The sequence below is a fragment of the Plecotus auritus genome (genome assembly GCF_963455305.1).
Source record: "Plecotus auritus genome assembly, chromosome: 3".
In the NCBI taxonomy this organism is placed as follows: Eukaryota; Metazoa; Chordata; class Mammalia; order Chiroptera; family Vespertilionidae; genus Plecotus; species Plecotus auritus.
Window position 1 is genome coordinate 220,938,421 of NC_137772.1, and position 23,217 is coordinate 220,961,637.

The 23,217-nt window shown below is 48.1% G+C and overlaps 1 protein-coding gene across 1 annotated transcript in view; it reads right to left on the reverse strand.

Annotated features, from left to right (window-relative positions):
- FAM227A (family with sequence similarity 227 member A) overlaps nucleotides 1–23,217 on the reverse strand; it is a gene marked incomplete at both ends in the record, with an annotated part of 41,319 nt that overhangs the window by 16,361 nt on the left and 1,741 nt on the right. The window contains 5 exons of the mRNA XM_080660265.1: nucleotides 1,674–1,797; nucleotides 6,369–6,473; nucleotides 7,348–7,449; nucleotides 13,835–13,981; nucleotides 22,637–22,719. Of these exons, the coding sequence (XP_080516391.1) occupies nucleotides 1,674–1,797; nucleotides 6,369–6,473; nucleotides 7,348–7,449; nucleotides 13,835–13,981; nucleotides 22,637–22,719 (561 nt within the window). The remainder of the gene's footprint in view (nucleotides 1–1,673; nucleotides 1,798–6,368; nucleotides 6,474–7,347; nucleotides 7,450–13,834; nucleotides 13,982–22,636; nucleotides 22,720–23,217) is intronic.

The following is a 23,217-nucleotide window of genomic DNA, read 5'->3' on the forward strand; positions in this document are numbered from 1 at the left end:
CAGGAGGCAGCTGATCGATGTTTCTCTCTCATCGATGTTTCTAGCTCTCTATCCCTCTCCCTTCCTCTCTGTAAAATATCAATAAAATATATTTTAAAAAAAAGAATTTATAAAAAAAAAAGAAAGTTGGTATGAGAGTAAATCCTCAATGTTCTCATCATAACCACCACCACAAAAAATGGGAATTACGTGAGGTGCAGGATGTGTTAGTTAACCTTGTTATGGTAAACTTTCAGCAATATATAGGTGTATGAAATCATCACACTGTACCTTACACTTACACAGTGCTATATGTCAATTACATCTCAATAAAGCTGGGGGAAACATTTTCCTTAGTGGGTAAGAGGGGGTCACTGCGCCTTGACTGCTTGTAAAATAATGTGGCTTATGCTGAACCTCTGCTCTTCTGGAATCTGGGACATGTGGACAGAGGTGGCTGCATGCCCAGCTCCCAGAAGTCTTGGGGGCTATTTCTCTAGTGGGATCCTGGGCAGAATCATCACAGGCAGGCGGCTACATTTTTGTTGCAGAAGGAGAGGGTTCTGCATGGCTCCTCCTGGGAGGGAGAGAGCATGAGGAAGCCTGCACAGGCTCCTCCCAACTCTGCCTGTCTTCTCCCCTGCGATGAGGCTGTGTATCCTTACCACATCGCTGTAATAAATCTCAGCCATGAACACACCGGTGAGTTCTCTCAGCACGTCTCCTAATGTGGGAGTAAGCTTGGAGACCGCCAACACAGCAGGAAATGTAACAGGTGCTTACTTAGCAAAGTACCTAGTACACAGAAGCCTCTCAGTAATGGTGGCTTTTAGTGACCTTAAAAATGTCTGGGCTGAGCCCTGGCTGGTGTGGCTCAGTTGGTTGAGTGTCATCCTGTGCACCGAATGGTTGCCAGTTCGATTCCTGGTCAGGGCACATGCCCTGGTGTGGGCTCAGTCACCAGTAGGCGGCGTTCAGGAGGCAGCCAATCAATGATTCTCATCATTGATGTTTCTCTCTCCCTCTCCCTTCTTCTCTGAAATCAATAAAAATATATTTAAAAAGAAAGAAAAGCAAACGTCATACTGGCACCGTGTGTGCTGCAGACAGGGAGACTACGCAGTTGGGCCACCTGGCATCACTCAGGGGAGGCTGTGGAAGGGTGGGATGCTCTAACCGCATACTGCTTTTGGGGTCCTGAGTTCTGGGGCCATCAGCTCACAGCACAAAGGTAGCTTATGCACAGCAAATGGGGCTGTGCTCAAACCTGCTACCTGCAGATGCAGCTGGGGACTAGGAATGGCTCAGAACTGTTTTGAGGAAGCAGGAAAATTGGTGCTCTTGGCTCTAAGCCAGTGGTCGGAAAACTGCGGCTCGTGAGCCACATGCGGCTCTTTGGCCCCTTGAGTGTAGCTCTTCCACAAAATACCACGGCCTGGGCGAGTCTATTTTGAAGAAGTGGCGTTAGAAGAAGTTTAAGTTTAAAAAATTTGGCTCTCCAAAGAAATTTCAATTGTTGTACTGTTGATATTTGGCTCTGTTGACTAATGAGTTTGCCGACCACTGCTCTAAGCGTACGCTGTTCTTTAATGACAAGGAGAGAAAAGGACAACTGCCTCAATGAAGGGATGGCAAACAAGAACACACGCAGGTGGAAAAAGTATTTCCAGAATTGCTTTCCAGCCACCTCTTACCTGAAATCCACAGGCTTATGGTGTTACAGATGTCAGACTTGAATTCGTGTGTGTTGAGCCAGGACTGTGGGAAGCAGCAACTGAAGCTGGTGTACAGGCCTTTACTCAGAAGCGACGGCAACCTCTGGGAGCAAGCAGAGCTTAGGCAACATTCTGGACATTTCTAGACCCAGAAAAGAGCCCCTGACATCAGAAAGGACCTGGGATAAAATTCTCTACCTGATGCCCGGCCGGTGTGGCTCAGTGGTTGAGCATCAACCCATGCACCAGGAGATCAGGGTTCGAATCTCGGTCAGAACACATGCCCGGGTTGTAGGCTCCATCCCCTGTAGGGGGCATGCAGGAGGCAGCCAATCAATGATTATCTCTCATCATTGATGTTTCTATCTCTTTCTCCCTCTCCCTTCCTCTCTCTGAAATAAAAACATATTTTAAAAAAAATTCTCTACCTGACAGCATGCTGCCTTCCTGGTTATGAACGGAGCAATTTCCACCTGCACTGCCCCACAGCCCGGTGAGCTCCTTCCCCTACCTGGGAGCACATCTCAAACACACTATGCTGGCCAGCAACCCTTCCGCTAGCCCCTTCTGCAAGCAGCCAAACAGTAGTCCAGAGGTGACAAGATACCCGTGACCTACCATCTTGTTGTCCCCCAGAAATGATACTAGTTAAGTACTACTCACTAGAGTTTTCCTATGCACAGGTGGTACTGTCATTTCTTAACTATGAGCTCAAATTATACATTTATATTTGGCTTTATTCATTTACCATCTAATATAATAAAAGGCTAATTTGCAAATTGACCGAATGGCGGAACGACCAATCGCTATGATGTGCATTGACCACCAGGGGGCAGATGCTCAATGCAGGAGCTGTCCCCGGGCGGTCAGTGCGCTCCCATAGGGGGAGTGCCACTCAGCCAGAAGCTAGGCTCAGGGCTGGCGAGCGCAGCAGTGCTGGTGGGAGCCTCTCCTGCCTCTGCGGCAGTGCTAAGGACGTCTAGAGTGGGCCTAAGTCATCAGTTGGACATCCCCTGAAGGCTCCCGGACTGTGAGAGGGTGCAGGCCGGGCTGAGGGACACCTCCCCCCCCCCCGCCCCGAGTGCACGAATTTCATGTACCGGGCCTCTAGTTATAACATAAGCACTTCTCCTAGTTATTATAAACTCTTTGTGGGATTATTTTCCCAATAGTGACTTTTATAATATTACTAGAGGCCTGGTGCACGGATTTGTGCACTGGTGGGGTCCCTTGGCATGGCCTGCAGGATCGGGCCGCAACTGGCAATCCAACGCCGCCTGCCACTCCTGCCTGCCACTCCTGCTCATCCCAGCCCCACTGCACCTGTCCCTGCCACTGCTTGGCAGGCTCGCTGCTGCTCCGCTGTGGTCTCAGGGCTGCAGCAGCCAGCCGTGAGCCCTGTATCTGGCACCCGTCAGTCAGCTGAGCGGTGCTCCTGCTGTGGGAGCACACTGACCACCAGGGGGCAGTTCCTGCATTGAGTGTCTGCCCCCTGGTGGTCAGTGTGCATCACAGTGACTGTTGAGCAGTCAGCAAGTCACTTAGGCTTTTATATATATAGACTAGAGTCCCAGTGCATGAAATTTGTGCACTGGGGTGGGGGGGGGGGTCCCTCAGCCCAGTCTGCCCCCTCTCACAGTCCTGGAGCCCTCAGGGAACATCCTACTGACGGCTTAGGCCCACTCCCTACAAGGAGCGGGCCTAAGCTGCAGTCTGGCCTCCCTCTGCGGGAGGTGACCGGGCTGATCAGGGGAAGGCGCCATCACCCCGCTGCTGCTGCCACTGCTGGCTACCACAGCCACCATGGTGTTTTCATCAATATGGACTCCAGTCCCTTCATCATGAAAAAATGACAACTTTCTTTAGGCATTTTCAAGATGTCTCTTTCATAGTATATGACATTTCTTTCTTTTTTTTTTTTTTTTTTTCTATCCTCACCTGAGGATATTTTTCCATTGATTTTTAGAGAGTGTGGAAGAGAGAGGGAAAGACAGAGAAAAACATCAATGTGAGAGGGACACTTCAATTGGTTGCCTCCTGCATGAGCCCTGACCTGGGACCTGCCAAGGAGGAGCCTGCAACCTAGATACATGACCTTGATCAGAATTGAACCCGGACCCTGCGGTCCGCAGGCTGAGGCTCTATCCACTGAGCCAAACCAGCTAGGGCAGGATATGACATTTCTTAGCCCCTCCAGCAGCGGACCTTCGTTTTTTCCTCCAGGAGTGTGGTGGAAAAACCCTGGATCACCTTCTTGGATTCTTATTACCCAAGTTACCAAGAACACTGCAATTGGCATATCAGGAGCTTAGCCAATGAGCAGTCAGAAAAGGTGTTTCTTCTGCAGCTCATGTGCAGAGACAGGACTGCCGGCGTGCCGCGACTGGCAGACCCCCGTCTCTGCTCTGGGCCTGCTCAAGCTGCGGTGGCGGCTGACAGGCCCCCTGTCTCCTGACCTGCGCTCACCTCGCACGCAGTCCCCTCCTGCCCACCTGCGTGCACAGCCTCCTCATGAGTGGTCATGATGTTATGGCATCCTGGACAATTTGCATATTACCCTTTTTATATATATAGATGCTGAGTGGCCATATCAAAATTACCTAAATATCCTTCATTGGTTTCTAAGACTTTGCATTACAAATTATGCTGAATAATAATTTTTATTTGTTAAACTATCTCACTGGTACATATTAGACAGTCAGAATTGTTGAATGAATGAATGCATGCATGAATAAAAGAAGCTTTTCCTGTATATTAAATATGTCTTCCAAAAGATGGTATGGTAATACTATTAATTATAGCAGCTCTGATATATTGGGGGTTTATCGTATGCTGGGAGATATGTCAGATGCCTTACAAATATCATCTCAGTTAATCCTTAGGACAAGTCCGTGAGAGAGGTGTTATTATCCCCATTTTATGGGTGATGAAACTGAGGCACAGAAAACCTAAGTGAATTGTTAAGTGGTCACTTAATTAGCTTAAGTGCCTTACAGCACAGTTCACTCCCCACTCATCCTGTCAGGGTGCCATTTCCCTACATCCTTTTAATCTATGCTCTTTAACAGGTAAAGAGGGTATTGAATTATTATTGTTTTAATTTATATTTTTATTTTTTATTATTGTTAAAGATGAACTTTTTCCCATTTGTATTTCTTCCCTGGTAAATTTCTTGTTTATGTACTTTGTCCATTGGTTTGTGGGGTGTTTCATTTTTTTCTTATCCTATCTAATAAAAGGATAATATGCAAATTAACCATCACTCCATGACAAAGATGGTGGAGCCCATAGCCACAAGATGGCAGCACCCAATCCTCTCAGCCCCGCCGGAGTCTCACAGTCCTGGGGGGACGGCTGCTGAGAGCGGGCAGTGTGAGCAGCCTGGCGGAATGCTTGCTTCATTGCCGTGCCAATGAGGCAAGCATTCTACCCCAGCCATGGAGGACCTCTGGGCAGCGGGCATGAAGTGGCCGGGGGAGGGGCTGCAGGAAGTTGGCTGGCCGGCCCCACCCCCCTGATCAGGTGGTTTGCTGGCTGCAGTGGGCATCAGAGCAATTGGTTGTTCCGGTTGTTACGGCATTCTGGTTGCTGGCTTTTTATATATATACTAGAGGCCACTGCACAAAACTGGTGCACGGGGAGGGGGTGTCCCTCAGCCTAGCCTGCACCGTCTCCAATCTGGGACCCCTCGAGGGATGTCTGACTGCCGGTTTAGGCTTGATCCCACAGTCGGACATCCCTCTCACAATCCAGGACTGCTGGCTCCTAACCACTTGCCTGCCTGGCTGCCTGACTGCCCCTAACCACTCTGCCTGCCAGCCTGATACCCCCCTAACCACACCCCTGCTGGCATGATTGACACCTAACTGCTCCCCTGCTGGCCAGATCACCCCCAACTGCCCTCCCCTGCAGGCCTGGTTGCCCCAACTACCCTCTCCTGCAGGCCTGGTCCCCCCCCAACTGCCCTCCCCTGCCGGCCATCTTGTGATGATGTGGGGATGGCCATCTTGTGGCACCCATCTTGTGATGACGTGGGGGCAGCCATCTTTGTGACGCGAGGGCGTGAGGGTCAATTTGCATATTACCTCTTTATTATATAGGATAGATACTCATATATAAAAAATAAATATGTATATTCTTCTTTTTCTTTTATTTGTTTATTGTATATTCTACCTTTAATTTTAAAATTATATGCTTATTTAAATACTACAGAAATATATAGACTAGAAAAGAAAGTCTCTTATATCCTTATTTCCCAGAATATAACCATTGCTGAGAGTTTGGTAAATTTTTTTCTGGAGTTTTTTCTATTCATAGGAACATATAAATATATATATATATATATATATATATATATATATATATATATATTTTTTTTTAACATAGAGTTTTATAAATTGCCTTGTTTTTCACTTAAAATCTTTCCCAATCAGTACAGGGTGGGGCCAAAGTAGGTTTACAGTTGAATGTGCTGAAACAGTTTATTATTGTATTATTATTTATTAATTATTGTATTATTTTCCACTCAAACTGTAAACCTACTTTGGCCCCACCCTGTATATACAGACCTACCTCATTTTCCTAACGCTGCATTACAAGTCAGTGTAGGAATGTGTCACAGCTTACCAATTACCCCCTTATGTGTTTTTTTCCTAAACAGTGACTGATACTCACTTTTAAGATAGCCTCTTCAGAGTGGGGCCTGGACCCATGAAACAAAAGCAAAGCATACTGTTGGGCTATCCGCTCGAACAGCTTATTCTGGACCTCCCTGTTTCGCTACCAGGAATAAAAATAGAGCAGGAATTATTCGAGTCCCTTGTTGAAACAGCCAAGGGCTGAGATTCTTAAACAAAATTTTCTCTCATTTTAAAAAATTCATTTTCTCGCCCTGACCGGTTTGGCTCAGTGGATAGAGCATCGGTCTGCGGATTCAAGGGTCCCGGGTTCGATTCCGGTCAAGGGCATGTACCTTGGTTGTGAGCACATCCCCAGTAGAAGGTGTGCAGGAGGCAGCTGATTAATGTTTCTCTCATCAATGTTTCTAACTCTCCATCCCTCTCCTTTCCTCTCTGTAAAAAATCAATAAAATATATTAAAAAAATTCATTTTCTCAAGATGTTTAACCTATGAATGTTTAGGAAATAATACAGTCATTTTATAGGATTTATGAAACATGTACAGCAGGGCAGAGTGTTGAAGAAAGCACCCTAACTCTGAGCCAGGAGGTCCTGACTTCCCCCCGCCCTGCCCCTGACCAGCCATGTGACATGGAATAGTTACTGAAAGTCAGGGCAGCTGCAAGGCATTGGGGGATGGCTAACGCACAGGGCAGAAGGAGAGGCCTGGGGGAGGAGGGGGGGTGCGGATGGGGCTGCAGGGGCAGTGCATGGGGATGGCTAACGCACAGGGCAGAAGGAGAGGCATGGGGGAGGAGGGGAGGGGGGAGGATGGGGCTGCAGGGGCAGTGCATGGGGATGGCTAACACACAGGGCAGAAGGAGAGGCATGGGGGAGGAGGGGAGGGGGGAGGATGGGGCTGCAGGGGCAGTGCATGGAGCCAGAGGGGCGCAGAGCCCGTGGTGACGAGGTCAGGATCTGTGCCACAGGAACATACCCTAAGCAGGGAGAGCAGCCATCCGATCTGCATTTACCTGGTACCTTTCATGGAAGATCCACCAGAAGCTATCCAGCCATATGGCTCGTATAGGAGGAGAAGAGAGAAACTTCTCTAAATCTTTATGTGAACAGAAAAACTTGAAAAGAAACAAAATTCACATTATTAATGTTGCTGCTGTTTTTTAATTCACCGGGAGCCACAGCCAGATTCATAATCAAAACCTTCCTTTCCTCCTGGGTCCCACACCTTGTTATAATCACCGCGATTTCCCACCAGACAATTTTGGAGTCAACTTAAAAAAATAACCAACACCCGCCCTGGCCGGTTTGGCTCAGTGGGTAGGGTGTCGGCCTGTGGACTGAAGGGTCCCAGGTTTGATTCCGGTCAAGGGCACATGCCTGGGGTTGTGGGCTCGATCCCCAGTGGGGGGCGTGCAGGAGGCAGCTGATCGATGATTCTCTTTCATCATTGATGTTTCTATCTCTCTCCCTCTCTCTTCCTCTCTAAAATCAATAAAAATATATTAAAAACATAACAAACACCCAACTTTATAGTGAATGTTGACTATTTGCCTTGCCATGTGGATGTTGACTATTTCACATGTTCTCTGTTAACCCCTAGAATAATCACACGAGGCCTGCATTAACATCTCCATTTTACAGACGAGGAAACCAAGGACTAGAGAGCTGGTCACATGCCCGAAGTAATACAGCCAGCAAGTGGCAGGGCCAGGATCAGAACTCCTAACTCTAGACAAGGGCTCCATGCTCTCACCTACATCCAATTAACAGTCATCAATGTCGGCAAACAGAAATTATACAAAAGCACATCCCTAGATCTTAAGATTCTGCTGAGTTAGCAGTAAGCACATGGAATTCCAGAATTATCGGTGAACTCTGAGGGACAGAAAATTCAGCCTTCATCACCGTGCAGCTGGGTCCTGAACCTTGTGCTGACTGACTCCCCAGCTGCTACCACGATCATACGGAAATTTTGTTAAATGCCTACCATGTATCTGGCAGCGGGCTATGCAGGTTCATGCCTTACCTCACTTTATTCTTCACAGTCTACCTGTGTGGTAGGTGCTGTAATTTATAGACGAGGAAAGTGAGGATCAGAAGGTTAAGGTTCTGGCCTCAGCTCACACAGCCCGGAGGCTCGAAAGCAAGCAGTGTGCCCCCAGAGACACGGCCCAGGCTGCCATTCGGAAGAGCAGAGAGAGCTCGCCCTTGCCACCCTCCTGGGTGCAAAGGGAGAGAGGTGCTCCCTTCAAGCCTACCCGTCAGCCCAGGGCACCGTGCACCGATCAGCAAGCCTCCCGGTAGCAAGCAGCTCTCTGAGCCTGTTCCCCACGTTCCCTTCCCTTCGAGGGGCAGTCCAGGGCCGTGGGAGAGTGCAGGCTTTGGTACCAGACCGCCCGGATTCGAATGCAGCTCGTATGCTGGCTGGCTGTGTGACCCTGAGCAACGCTACTGAACCTGGTGTGCTCAGATCCCTCACCCCGAAAACGGAGATGATGGTGATGGCAGTCCCTGCCTCTCGAATGCTGTGAGAACTAAACGAGTGACGCATACAAGGTGCCCAGAACAGTGCCAGGTACCTAGGACTTGCTAAAATGTGCTCTACTGTTTATTCACACTCCTGCTTCCTTTCACAGGCTTTCATGTCAGCCCTTCAACAGACACCGGGATGGCCACTAGTGATGGCTCTGAAAGGGTGGGGCGGGGGGTGGGGGGAGAGCAGGGTGGGGGGAGAGCAGGGGTGGAGGGAGAGCGGGGCGGGGGGAGAGCAGGGTGGGGGGAGAGCAGGGTGTGGGGAGAGCAGGGTGGGGGGAGAGCAGGGTGGGGGGAGAGCAGGGGTAGGGGAGAGCAGGGGTAGGGGAGAGCAGGGTGGGGGGAGAGCAGGGTGGGGGGAGAGCAGGGTGGGGGGAGAGCAGGGGTAGGGGAGAGCAGGGTGGGGGAGAGAAGGGATGGAGGGAGAGCAGGGTGGGGGGAGAGCAGAGTAGAAGAGAGGATTTGAGAAGGCAATGAAAGTTAGAGATTGCCCCTGAGCAGGATGGAAGAGGGTCCTTTTTCAAAGGCAAGGTGCCAATTTTCCTTCAGTTTCCTGGAAACCGAAGAAAAGCAGCGATTGGCATCAGTGAAAGGCTAAAAGCATTCCAGGAGACGCGCCGTTTTTCTTGGGATGAGGGCCTAGGGAAACATTCACAGCAAGACCTCAGAATGGGACAGTAAGGAATGCAGTAGTCATTCCTCGGGGCCACCCACAAGGACACAGGACAGGAACACGTGTGGCTGTGCCTGACAAGGGTCAGCAAGCACATGGGTTGGAAGGTCACATAGGAATAGTGGACCCAGGAAACACACAATCCATTTAAATTCCAGAAAGAAAAAGGAAGAAGGAAAAAACTGTAGTCTTATGACTCAGAGAACACTGGTGAGATCCATGCATGGTTTCACCCCCGACTTTGCCATGTGTGTGCTTACGTAACATCGTATCTAGAGAATTTACATGCTGGTATGCTTTATCCAGCAACACGGTATGGCACGTTAAGATGCTCTCTTTATAAACATCCCTTTTAATGGCTAAGTATGATATATATATACCCAAAATGACTGTACTGTAATATTGCTGATCATTAAACTTTCTCAGCACATTGATGATAAAACTACCATGTTTTTAGAATTTATGACTAAGTGCTTTTACACACATCCTTATTAAAATTTACACAAATTCTTTAAGTTAGAGGCTGCTGCTGTCCCTATTTTACAGAAGACCCTACAGCCCAGAGAGCTACTGAGCCACCAGAGGTCCTGCCTCCCGGCTCCTGCTGCCACAAATGACTGTGTGGACCCTTTTTTCCACCTTCCTGGGGAGCACACGATGCTCCGAGTGCTGCTGCTCCACATCCCCGCTGAGGGCAGCAGGGGATCAGGCACCACACCCAGGGTGACCCCCGACTGGCCCAGCCACCAGCAAACACCACCGTCACACTGGGCAGTGACTGGCCCAAACAGATCATCACTTTCAGGAAGTCTGAATGCAAAGCACAGAGGAAGGAGGCCAGTGTACCTGAGACCTGGGTGGAGAGAAGGCACAGGGAGAACGGATGAAAAAGAGAAGAGCAGAGGAGAAACCAAGATGGCGGCATAGGTAAGCACCTAAACTGCTGCCTCGCACAACAATTTCAAAACTACAACTAAAAGACAGAACGGACACCATCCAGAACCACAGGAAAGCTGGCTGAGTGAAAATTCTACAACTAGAAGGAAAGAGAAAAGCTCACAGAGAATTGGAGGTACGGCAAAGGGTCTTTGTGTATGCAGAGAGGAAGGGTGGCCGAGAGCCTGGCTGACTTTCTCTGGCGGAAGGGGGAAGGAAGCCCCCGACCGCACTGAACCCCAGTTCTGACTGCACTGAACCCCAGTTCCGGGCGAGCCTCTGGGGACCCACGCTCTTATGGGGGGAGTCTGGACTCTCGGGCGGAGACTCGGGAGCCGGGGAAGGCAGAGGTCTGAAGGCGCGCGCGTGCCAGTGCACACAAAGGCTGCGGAGGTTGCCACAGGCTTTCCCTAGTGGAAGGGATTCGGAGGCTCCTGGCTGCACTGGGCCCCAGTTCTGACTGCAGTGAACCCCGGTTCCAGGCAAGCCCCTGGGGACCCACGCTCTTGTGGGGGGAATCTGGACTCTCGGGCGGAGACTCAGGAGCCGGGGAAGGCAGAGGTCCGAAGGCGCGCGTGTGCGCGCAAGGGCAAGGCTGACTGGAAGCCAAGACTGTCTGCTCCGCCCTGAGACTCCACCCCATCCAAGCTGAGCACAGAGGCTTTTGCCATCTGGCAAGGCTAATCCTATAAGCTGTCTCCAGCACCGAACTTCTCCCAGCATAGACACAGCTGATCCTTACAGCCAACTGGCCTGGAGGTCAATTCCTCCCAGTGATACCAACAACAATCAAGACTTAATTACAACAAGACTGTACACACAGTCCACAAAGGGGTGCACCAAGAGTGTCCACCTCAGGTTAACTGGGGAGGCCGACCCACTGGGCCATATAGGAAACCTAGCACACAAATCTACCCTACCAACTCAGGGAAGCAGTGAAAATGTGGCGTCAAAGAAAAAGATCACAAACGAAAGAAATGGAGGAAAACAAACGACTGGATATAGAATTCAAAACCACGGTTATAAGGCTTTTCAAGAATATCCTAGAAAAGGCCGATAAATATAATGAGACCCTCGAAGATATGAAAAAGGACCAACTAGAAATCAAACATACACTGACTGAAATAAAAAATATTATACAGAGACCCAAAAACAGACTAGAGGAACACAAGAATCAAGTCAAAGAATTGAAATACAAAGAAGCAAAAAACACTCAACCGAAAAAGCAAAAAGAAAAAAAAAAAATCCAAAAAGTTGAAGATAGTGTAAGAAGACTCTGGGACAACTTCAAGCGTACCAACATCAGAATTATGGGGGTGCCAGAAGAAGAGAGAGAGCAAGATACTGAAAACCTATTTGAAGAAATAATGACTGAAAACTTCCCCCACCTGGTGAAAGAAATAGACTTACAAGTCCAGGAAGCACACAGAACCCCAAACAAAAGGAATCCAAAGAGGACCACACCAAGACACATCATAATTAAAATGCCAAGAGCAAAAGACAGAGAATATTAAAAGCAGCAAGAGAAAAACAGTTAATTACCTACAAGGGAGAACCCATACGACTGTCAGCTGATTTCTCAACAGAAACTATGCAGGCCAGACGGGAGTGGCAAGAAATTTTCAATGTGATGAATAGCAAGAACCTACAACCAAGATTACTCTACCCAGCAAAGCTCTCATTCAGAATTGAAGGGCAGATAAAGAGCTTCACAGATAAGAAAAAGCTAAAGGAGTTCATCACCACCAAACCAGTATTATATGAAATGCTGAAAGGTATTCTTTAAGAAGAGGAAGAAGAAAAAAGTAAAGATAAAAATTATGAACAACAAATACATATCTGTCAACAAGTGAACCTAAAAATCAAGTGAATTAAAAACCTGAGGAACAGAATAATCGGGTGAATATAATAGAATCAGGGGCATAGAAAGGGAATGGAATGATAATTCTCAGGGGGAAAGGGGTATGGGGGGGTTCAGGAAGAGACTGGACAAAAATCATACACCTATGGATGAGGACAGTGGGGGGGAGGTAAGGGCAGAAGGTGGGGTGGGAACCGCGTGGAAGGGAGCTATGGGGGGAAAAAGGAGAAACAATTGTAATAATCTGAATAAAGATTTATAAAAAAAAACCAAAAAAACAAATTAACCCCCCCCCCCCAAAAAAAAGAGAAGAGCAGAAAACAGGGCGGGGGAGAGAGAGAGAGAGAGAAAGGGGAGTCGGGGCAGGTGAACAAGCAGCAGTGATGGGATGACTAGGCAGGAGCTGAGGGGACACTGGAGTTGTGCAGCTGTGAAGGGCAATGAGGCACAGCCATAGGGCTGCCGAGGCCAGGCCGTTTTCTGGGCTCCCTCCCCTCCCCACACCTCCTCCAACTATCCCGCCTCCTGAGCGGCCAGCCCTTCCATCTCACATGTGCTCACGGGTTCTTCTGGGCCTCAGCACACTCCCTCCCCCTTCCCTCGGAGCCCAGTGCGGGCTGCTCTCCAGGTGGTAACTCACGCCCCGGTTTACCACGGGAAGATGCTGTTCTAACTAATGTCCAAGAAAAAAAAGAAACTAAGTTTATTGATACACAGTGTGGCAACTGACAACAGAGCATGTATATCGTATTTTTAAAGCGTGTATCATGCCCTGACCGGTTTAGCTCAGTGGCTGGATCGTTGGCCTGCGGACTCAAGGGTCCCGGGTTCGATTCTGGTCAAGGGCATGTACTTTGGTTGCAGGCACATACCCAGTGGGGGGTGTGCAGGAGGCGGCTGATCGATGTTTCTAACTCTCTATCGCTCTCCCTTCCTCTCTGTAAAAAATCAATAAAAATATATATATTTTTAAAAAAATAGCCTAACCTGTTTGGCTCAGTGGATAGAGCGTCGGCCTGCGGATTGAAGGGTCCCAGGTTCGATTCCAGTCAAGGGCATGTACCTGGGTTGCGGGCACATCCCCAGTAGAGGGCGTGCAGGAGGCAGCTGATTGATGTCTCTCTCTCATCGATGTTTCTAACTCTCTATCCCTCTCTCTTCATCTCTATAAAAAATCAATAAAATATATTAAAAAAAATAAAGCGTGTATCATGAGGGTGTGGACTCAACGTTTTGCTGATGGAATACATGGTCACAGCAATCTGGAGACCAGCACTCTGCAGGCAGAATCTAGGTTTTGGAGGGAACACGGGCTTGGGGTCTCATCTCAGCTAAGTCACTTCAGACTGTGTGGCCCTCGGTGACTTACTCAAACGCCCTGACTCTTTCCTGGGGTGTGACTGGGACAGCTGCGTCTGCTGCAGGGGTGGTTGCACAGTTGGGGCACAGCCGGGCCCGCGGCTGGCGGCACAGAGATGAGCTGCACGCTCCTGCTTACCTTGCCAGTAAAGGGGTTCCTCTCAGACCGGACCACGTTGGCCACCATGTCACAGAAGTCCACCCCATTTGGAAGGTCATTCGGCATAGAGTCGTTAAACTGGGGGTACTGGTATAGCTCGGCCAGCAGCTTTTTGTCTGCTGTTTTCTGAAGCAAAAGAGCAGAATATAAAAATGGGGTGCATTTCAACAGTTTAAGACAACAGGATATCTTCCCCTTTATATCGTAAAGACAATAAAACAACCTTACAGAGCGCTGAGAAAAAGCAGGGTGCGTCCATGATCCCGGCACCTCTCACCAAACACCCATTCACATGATTTCTATTTTCCCTTTCGGGCTTGGAGCACATGTATACAAATGTGTTATGAAACTTCATTTACAACACACACACACATACACACACACACATGCACACTTCTATGTCCTGCTCTATCCATTTAACTTTAGATTTTTCACATTGCTATACTATCTTTAAATTTCTCATCTATAATAATATATCCTATTAATAAGATGGGCTATAATTTAATTAACAGTTAATTACTTCCAATTAATGCTACTGCCATTATATATATATTTTTTTAAATATATTTTTTATTGATTTCAGAGGGAAAAGTAGAGGGGGAGAGAGAGATAGAAACATCTATGATGAGGAGAATCATTGATTGGTTGCTTCCTGCACGGCCCACACTGAGGATCGAGCCCACAACCTAGGCATGTGCCCTGACCAGGAATCGAACGTGACCTCCTGGTTCATAGGTTGACGCTCAACCACTGAACCATGCCAGGCCGGGCGCCATTATATCTTTTAAAATTAGAAATAACTTGGAACATATAGTTTCCCCCCTCTTTGGGTTATTTATTTAGTATGACTTTCTCAAAATGGCAATATTAGGTCAAAGAATATGACTATCCTTATGGTTCTTAATATACATCATTAAATGGAGTTTTAGAATAAAAATAAAATATCAATAAAAACGTAAAAATACAGAAAAGTAGAAAGAGGAAACTAATTACCATCACTTGGCCCTAGCCAGATAGCTCAGTGGGTAGAGAATTGTCCTGATATGCGAAGGTTGCAGGTTCAATCCCCCGTTAGGGCACATACAAGAAGCAACCAATGAATGCATAAATAAGTGAAACAACAAATCAATGTTTCTCTCTCTCTCTCTCTCTCTAAATCAATCAATAAATTTTTTAAAAAAAATTACCATTGCCCAAAGGCACCTATTAGAAACATTTGGAGGGACTGAATTGCTTTCTAACTGGACTATGGCCTTGACAGTGGCTGAACTCAGTGACTAAATACACTGACTCTGAGTCGGACAACCTGGGGTCAGACGTCAGCTCCACCATTTAGTAGCTGTGTCACCTTGGGCAGGATATTTAATTCCGCTCAGCCACTGTCATGGGTTATACGACAGTTTCCATGCTGATTCTCAACTGCTGGACTTTATGCTGTGTGGGCATTTCCTAGGCTAAAAGGTGAAGAGAGGATAACAATACTGTATTGTTCCTATTCTCCAGCAATTGAAGGGTTTGAATACCTATGACCCGAGTAGTTTAAAGCACAAGCTTAGGAGAATCTTAACTGGGGTGGCTGCTGGAGAGGGTGGGGTCTGGCTGTGGGTGCCAGGATCTGGGCAGGAAGTGGGGCTCTGCCATCAACTCTGCGTGATGGTGGACAAATCATCTAACTACTGAATCCCAGCTTCTCGGGCATCTTCAGGGACTGATGGACCAGCCCTGCTGTGTGAACACCCCTTGGAGCTAACGTGGCACAGAGCTGAATCTGGACTCATTGTTTCCAGGAGCAAACATCTACGTTCTACAAGTAAACAGACAAACGCCTCTGGAACACTCCCCATTCTGCTCTTTCCAAGGTGTTGTGAGAAATTCTAGCATCATTAAAATACTTTGAGATCCTCCATAAAGGGAGCGATTTTCCTGCACGATCACCATCCAGGTGCCAATTACTCCACCCCGCCTCCCGGCCCCCCTCCCAGGAATAAAATCGATGTTATGCCTAGCAGAAACCAGTCAGACACACACCCAGGATCCCTTACCCTTTTAATAGAGATAGATCTGACATTCCTGGACTCTGAGCCACTGCAAGTCTCCGGGGATTTTCTTTGACTTCTGTCTGCAGAAGAATGGAAGAAGAGAAATGGGATGTGAGAACCGCAGGGTCTGTCCACCGCTGGGCTGTAATTATAACTGGGATTTTTTCACTCAACCTGAACTGCCTGATGACACAGCATTAGTCTTACTAGATCCCACCCGTGCTGCTGACTTATTAAGCCCTCCCTCCCCCCAAGCCTGTTCCTCACCTTTACAATATATTCAGTGGCACCAACCTCACTGGTCGGGGCATTATGAAGAGTTAGCAGGGAAATATCTATGAAACCGCCTGGTGCAGGGTGGCACATAGTAGGTGGTCTCTGAATGGTATTGTCCTTCCCTCCTTTGTTGCCCAATGCCAAGAAGTCAGATTTAAGACTCCTTCAGAAGATTACAAAAATATCCTCATCTGAAACTCTGGATTCCTACTGAATGCATTTTAGATACTCCAAAACCAAACCCCACAAAAACACTATGAGGAAGGCTATGAGAAAGGGTTTTGCCTCTGTCTTCCGAGCCGCGGTAGCTTTTCTCTTTTAAAGCCTTCTTCTCCAACACAAATCTCTCAAATGCCTTCAAAAACCAAAAAGAAATGGGGCATTAGGGAGTGATGCAAATCTAGGCGCAGGGCGGGGTCAGGGACTAGGCCATTTCGCCCGTTGGCGTGCAAAAGGCCCGGAACGAAATTCGTGACAGCCTTTGCTGTCTTCCCCCAGGGGGTAAGGTCCTGGTGGCCACTGGCCTCATCCTCAGTGTCACCACTAATACATCCCCCAACCCTGCCCCTCTCACGATGCTCCTCCTCCCAGCTGTACCTCCGGGCTCCGCCTCTGACAAGTACAGGGTTTGGAGCGGATCCAATCGTGGTTACAAGGTACTGTTTAATCTCTCGGGAAAAGGGTATGAATAATAATACCTACCTTTCAGGGTTCTTACAAGGACAGATATAAAGTATTTACTGCATCTTAAAACACAGCACAGAGGCTAGCCCATAGGAGCTGCTCAGTAAAGGGTGACTATTATTATTATTGGTCATCACACCCCTGACCTCTCAAAAAGTTCTCTTGATCTGACTCCTCCTCTCCTCCCCCCACGCCCTCCTGAAAAGGAAAGAAACATGAATGTCAGTGACCCAACAAGTTGTACTGATGGTTGGCCCTGAGCCCACCATGCCCAGATAACCAGGTTAACAAAGAAGTACGATTCTGTTCTTGCCCTCAAGGAACTTACAATCGATCCTGAGAGCGAAGTCAACACCTGTGGGACAATTAAACTGGTAAGTCTAGGATTCAACCAAGTGAGATCAACGTGAGCTGGAGCAGTCGCAAAGGACTGCCGGAAAGAGGTGGGACAGGGGTGGGGAAATGATGCGGCATCTGTGGCCTTAGCTTGCTGAAGGGTGAAGTGCCTCTCGGCCTTCCCCTGTCTTCCTCCTGAACTGGCATGTGTGCAGGTGTGTGTACGCGGGGAAAGGGCTCACATTGGTAAGGTGTGTGTGAACATGGTGCTCCAGTAGAGTGCACAGGGATAAGGTATGATGGATGAATCGGTGGTTGGGTGTCAATGTAGCAGAACAGCAAGGTCTCTGGTCCTCCCAGAATGCCACTGCAGCCAATACTGTCAGGGCCTTGGAAGGAGGGACAGACCTGCACACGGAGGGGACAGAAAGGGCAGCTGGACATCGGGAGGAAAGCAACTTTTAGGGGGGAGATGATGAGACTGGCATTTGGCTGAGTTTGCACTGGAGTGACAGCAGGACCTACCAGTGGGGCTGTGCCTGGCCGATGACCAGCATCGCAGGGGACTATTCAGATATTCCGATTCATGAGAGGCTATTCCTTAGGTCTGTGTTGGGTCCTGAATTGTTTATTGTGACTCCTGAATAGTTTTCTATTTATTTATTTTATTTTTATTTTTATTTTTTTTTTAAATGTCTTTTATTGATTTCAGAGAGGAAGGGAGAAGGAGAGAGAGAGATAGAAACATCAATGATGAGAGAGAATCATTGATTAGTTGCCTCCTGCACGTCCCCTACTGGGGACCGAGCCTGCAACCCAGGCATGTGCTCTTGGCCAGAATCGAACCTGGGACCCTTCAGTCCGCAGGCCGATGCTCTATCCACTGAGCCAAGCCGGCTAGGGCAATAGTTTTCTATTTAAATTAAACACACACACACACACACACACACACACACACACACACACACACACACACACTAATCTGCATGGTACAAAGCCAAATAGCACAGTAAAAAGTCTTCCTCCCACCCCTTGCCCAATACCTTAGTTCTCTCACCACCTCTCAGAGTTATTTGATGCAAATGGGAGCATTCACGAGCACACGGTCCCACACCTTGCAATTTCCACTTTTAGTTTCTAAAAGGCTCCAGGGCAGTCAGGTTTAGGTATCACTCCTTTAGGTAGCTGGAACATGAGCCCGAAATGCAGGTGAGAAGCTATAATTTGCAAACGCATTACTCATTCCACAAATATTTCCTGGGCACCTACTAAAAGCCGTATGCTGTGCCCATGTTGAGGATGCAGCAGGGAGCAGTGATGCCACCCTGCCCTACAAGGGCTCCCAGACGAGTGGGGAGAAGCTGATGATCAGAGCTGAGAGGTGCTGCTGTCGGAAGGACAGGGTGACAGGAGGGTGCCCAGAAGAGCTAGCCACTCTAGTCTAGGGGTGGAGTGGCCGAGAAGGCCTCCCCAGAGGTAGTGACCCGCAGGCAGAGAGAAAGGAATGCCTACCATGCGAGGGAATAGTGAAGCGGTGGGCAAATGAGCTCTCAGGGAGACTAGAAAAAGAGCCAAGCACGGTTCCTGGCCGGAGCCTAGAGGGAGACCCACACTTAGGACATGAGAGAAGGAACATTATAGGATGGGAGGAGGAGGAACTGGGCCTCAAAAGGCGGTGGCCCACTCATGTGTTAGTGCTTATCTATTAAGCACTTCTTATTCACCAGGCACCGTGCTAGGTGCATCCAATAGGGCAGGGCGGAGGCTAGAGAAACCAATCTGGCTACAGGTGCTGACCCAGGAGAAGCGGCCACACAGTCCAGGCCTGGTGTGTAAAGGGCAGGGCAGACCTCGGCCCAGAAATATATCCACGTAAGTATAGGCAACTGAACCTGAACAAAGGGGTAAAGGCGATACAATGGAGCACATACAGTCTTTTCAACAAATGATGCTAAAACAACCGGACATCCGCATGCAAAAAAATGAACCAAGACACATACCTTACACCCTTCATAAAAATTAACTCAAGCCCTGGCCGGTTTGGCTCAGTGGATAGAGCGTCGACCTGCCGACTGAAAGGTCCCAAGTTCGATTCCAGTCAAGGGCACATGCCTGGGTTGCGGGCTGGACCCCCAGTGGGGGGCATGCAGGAGGCAGCCAATCAATGATTCTCTCTCATCATTGATGTTTCTATCTCTCCCTCTCCCTTCCTCTATGAAATCAATAAAAATTTATTTAAAAAAATTAACTCAAAATGGATCACAGACTAAATATAAAATGTAAAACTATAGAACTCCTATAAGATAACAGGAGAAAACTTAACTGACCTTGGGTATGGCGATGACTTTTTAGATACAACATCAAAGATACAATCCATAAAAGAAGCAATTGATAGTTGGACTTCATTAAAACTAAAAATGTCTGCTTTGCTAAAGACAATGTCACAGACTGGGAGAACATATTTGCAGAAGACATACATGATAAAGACTGTTATCCAACACATACAAAGAACTCTGAAAACCCAACTATAAGAAAACAAACAATTCAATTGAAAAATGGGGCAAAGACCTTAACAGACACCTCCCTGAAGAACAAACACAGAGGGCGAGTAAGCATATGAAAAGATGTTTACTATCACATACCATTAGAAAATTTCAAATAAAAAAAAATGAGATCATTATGTGCCAATTAGAATGGCCAAAATCCAGAACACTGACACCACCAAATGCTGACAAGGATGTGGAACAAGAATTATCCTTCATTGCTGGTAGAAATGAAAATGGCACAGCTACTTTAGACATTTCTTACACTTAAACATACTCAACAGATGGCCCAGGAATCCTGCTCCTTGGTATTTACCCCCATGAACTGAAAACCATGTCCACAAAAAACCCTGCACGTGGATATTATAGTAACTTTATTCATAATTACCCAAACTTGGAAGCAACCAATATGTCCCTCAGTAGGTGAACAGAGAAATAAACGGTGATGCATTCAGACAGTGGAATATTACTCATTACTAAAAAGAAATGACCTGCCCTAGCCGATTTGGCTCAGTGGATAGAGCGTCGGCCTGGGGACTGAAGGGTTCCGGGTTCGATTCCGGTCGGGGGCATGTGCCTTGGTTGCAGACACATCCCCAGTGGGGGGTGTGCAGTAGGCAGCTGATCGATGCTTCTCTCTCATCAATGTTTCTAACTCTCTATCCCTCTCCCTTCCACTCTGTAAAAAACCAATAAAGTATATTTTTAAAAAAAGAAATGACCTATCACCCTGGCCAGTTTAGCTCTGTGGATAGAGCATCAGCCTGTGGACTGAAGGGTCTAGGGTTCGATTCCGGTCAAGGGCACATGCCTGGGTTGTGGGCTTGACCCCCAGTGTGGGGCGTGCAGGAGGCAGCCGATCAGTGATTCTCTCTCATCATTGATGTTTCTCTCTCTCTCTCCCTCTCCCTTCCTCTCTGAAGTCAATAAAAAGATATTTAAAAAAAAAAGAAAGAAATTACCTATCAAGCCATGAAAACACCTGGAGAAACCTTAAGTGCATACTGCTAAGTGAAAGAAGCCAATCTGAAAAGGCTACATGATGTATGGTTCCAACTATACGACATTTCTGGAAAGATCCGTGGTTATCAGGGGTTGGTGGGGAGGAAGGGATGAACAGGAGCACATGGGATTTTTATGGAAACTCTTCTGTGCGATACTACAAAGGTGGGTACATGCTGGAACACATTTGTCCAAACTCATAGAGTGTACAGCTCAGAGAGAGACCGCTAATGCAGAGGATGGGCTTTGGGTGATGATGTGCCGATTCAGGTTCCTCAGTTACCACAACGCACCACTGTGCTGAGGAGCGGTTGTGCATGTGAGGACAGGGATAAGCGAGAACTCGATACTTTCAGCTCCATTTTGCTGTGAGCCCGAAACTGCTCTAAAAAATAAAGTTCGTTAATTAAAAAATATAGCCCTAGCTGGTTTGGCTCCATGGATAGAGTGTCGGCCTGCAGACTGAAGGGTCCTGGGTTCGATTCCGGTCAAGGGCACATGCCTGGGTTGCGGCTAAATCCCCCTGGGATTTGACAGGGGACCTCAGGCCGTGCCCCTCACCCAGCAGGGCTTGACAGGGGACCTCAAGGTGCACCCCAGCGCTGGGTCAGGGGGAACTCAGGCCGCGCCCCTACCCAGTGGGGCTTGACGGGGGACCTGAGGCTGCGCCCCCCCACCCAGCGGGGCTTGACAGGGAATCTCAGGCCATGTCCCTCACCTGGCGGGGCTTGATGGAGGACCCTGCCCCAGTCTGGGGGACCTCAGGCCATGCCCCTCATCCTGGCACTGGGCCAGGGGACCTGAGGCTACGCCCCCTGCCCGGCAGGGCTTGACAAGGGTGGGACTGGCCGGGTCTGGATCTAGCCCAATGAGGGGGGGCAGCCGGGTCTGGGTCTCACATGATTTTTTTTTTTAAATATATTTTATTGGTATTTTACAGAGAGGAAGGGAGAGGGATAGAGAGCTAGAAACATCGATGATAGAGAAACATCAATCAGCTGCCTCCTGCACACCCCCTACTGGGGATGTGCCCGCAACCAAGGTACATGCCCTTGACCGGAATCGAACCCGGGACCCTTCAGTCCGCAGGCCGACGCTCTATCCACTGAGCCAAACCGGTTTCGGCATGGGTCTCACATGATTTTGAGGTGCAGGTGGGTTGGCGGGGACTTAACTCTGGGTCCCGTGGTGAGCCCCAGACTCTGACAGGAGGAAGGTTTTCATATACATTTTCCTAATTTTCTTTCATCTCTGACACTTATATTATAGAGAAAGGGCAAATAGCAATATTAAATTATTTCCTCTAATTAATCCCCTTTTAATGTGCATGAATTTCATGCACCAGGTCATCAGTGTGTGTATGTGTATATGTGTGTGTATGTGTATATATATATATATACACACACATATATATAGAGGGGGGGGAGGTAATATGTGTGTGTATGTGTATATATATATATACACACACATATATAGAGGGGGGGGGGGGAGGTAATATGCAAATTAGGCTGGGACTCCGTAACGGGTCACGACCAGACAGGAGGAGGTTGTGCGTGCAGGTGAGGCCCGGAGCACAGACGGAGACAGAGGCGCAGCAGCTTGGGCAGCCCCAGAGCGGACACAGGCAGGGGGGCCGGGGGACACTATGAGTCAGGCATGGGTCCTGGCCCCCTGCGGCTCTGAAGCGGATACAGTGAGGGGGGCCGGGGGATGCTGTGAGTCAGGCGCGGGTCCCGGCCCCCCGCGGGGTGCCTTCTCGCGCAATTTCAATCGCATGCTGGGCCTCTAGTATATATATATCTGAGGCCCCTATTGCACAAACGTGCTCTCAAATAAATGGAGGGCTCTCCAGAGCCCTTCCTTCCCAGAAGCCTGGCCTCAGCCCGAAGTCCGTAGCTCACCAGGATGTTGTCCAGTGATTTGGGGGTCAGGTCTACTTCAGCAATCCTTTCGTTCACCTGGTGGATGGAGCCAACAAGACACGCTGGGAGGAGAGTCCGCTAAGGAAACTGGGTGGCAGTTACACACAGACAGGATGAGCTAGCCTGGCAAGGACACAGGCTGAGCTAGCCTCTCACTCCCTTTCTGTGCTGTCTCTCCATTTAATCATCTTCTTTTCAAACATTCAACACGCCTTCTGTCTTGTGTTAAATTAACGGATTTATAAATAGTAAGTGATAGTTCTATTCTAAATACCTTGGAAAATATGGAAAGAATAATACATGATGCTACCACCGTAACAACTCGTTAGGATTTAGGGAGATCTCCTTGCAGGATTTTTCACATGCAGCCTTTTGCACATAATTATAATCTCAGTGTATGTCTATTTTACTACTCTGACTTCTCTTCCACTCACTAATATGATCGTTTTCCATAAAGCAAAATAAATATTCGTAATATTTTAAACGGCATTATACGAATCCATGTAGAGGATGCACCTTAATACACTTAACTGTTCCTTGGTTATTGGATATTTAAATTA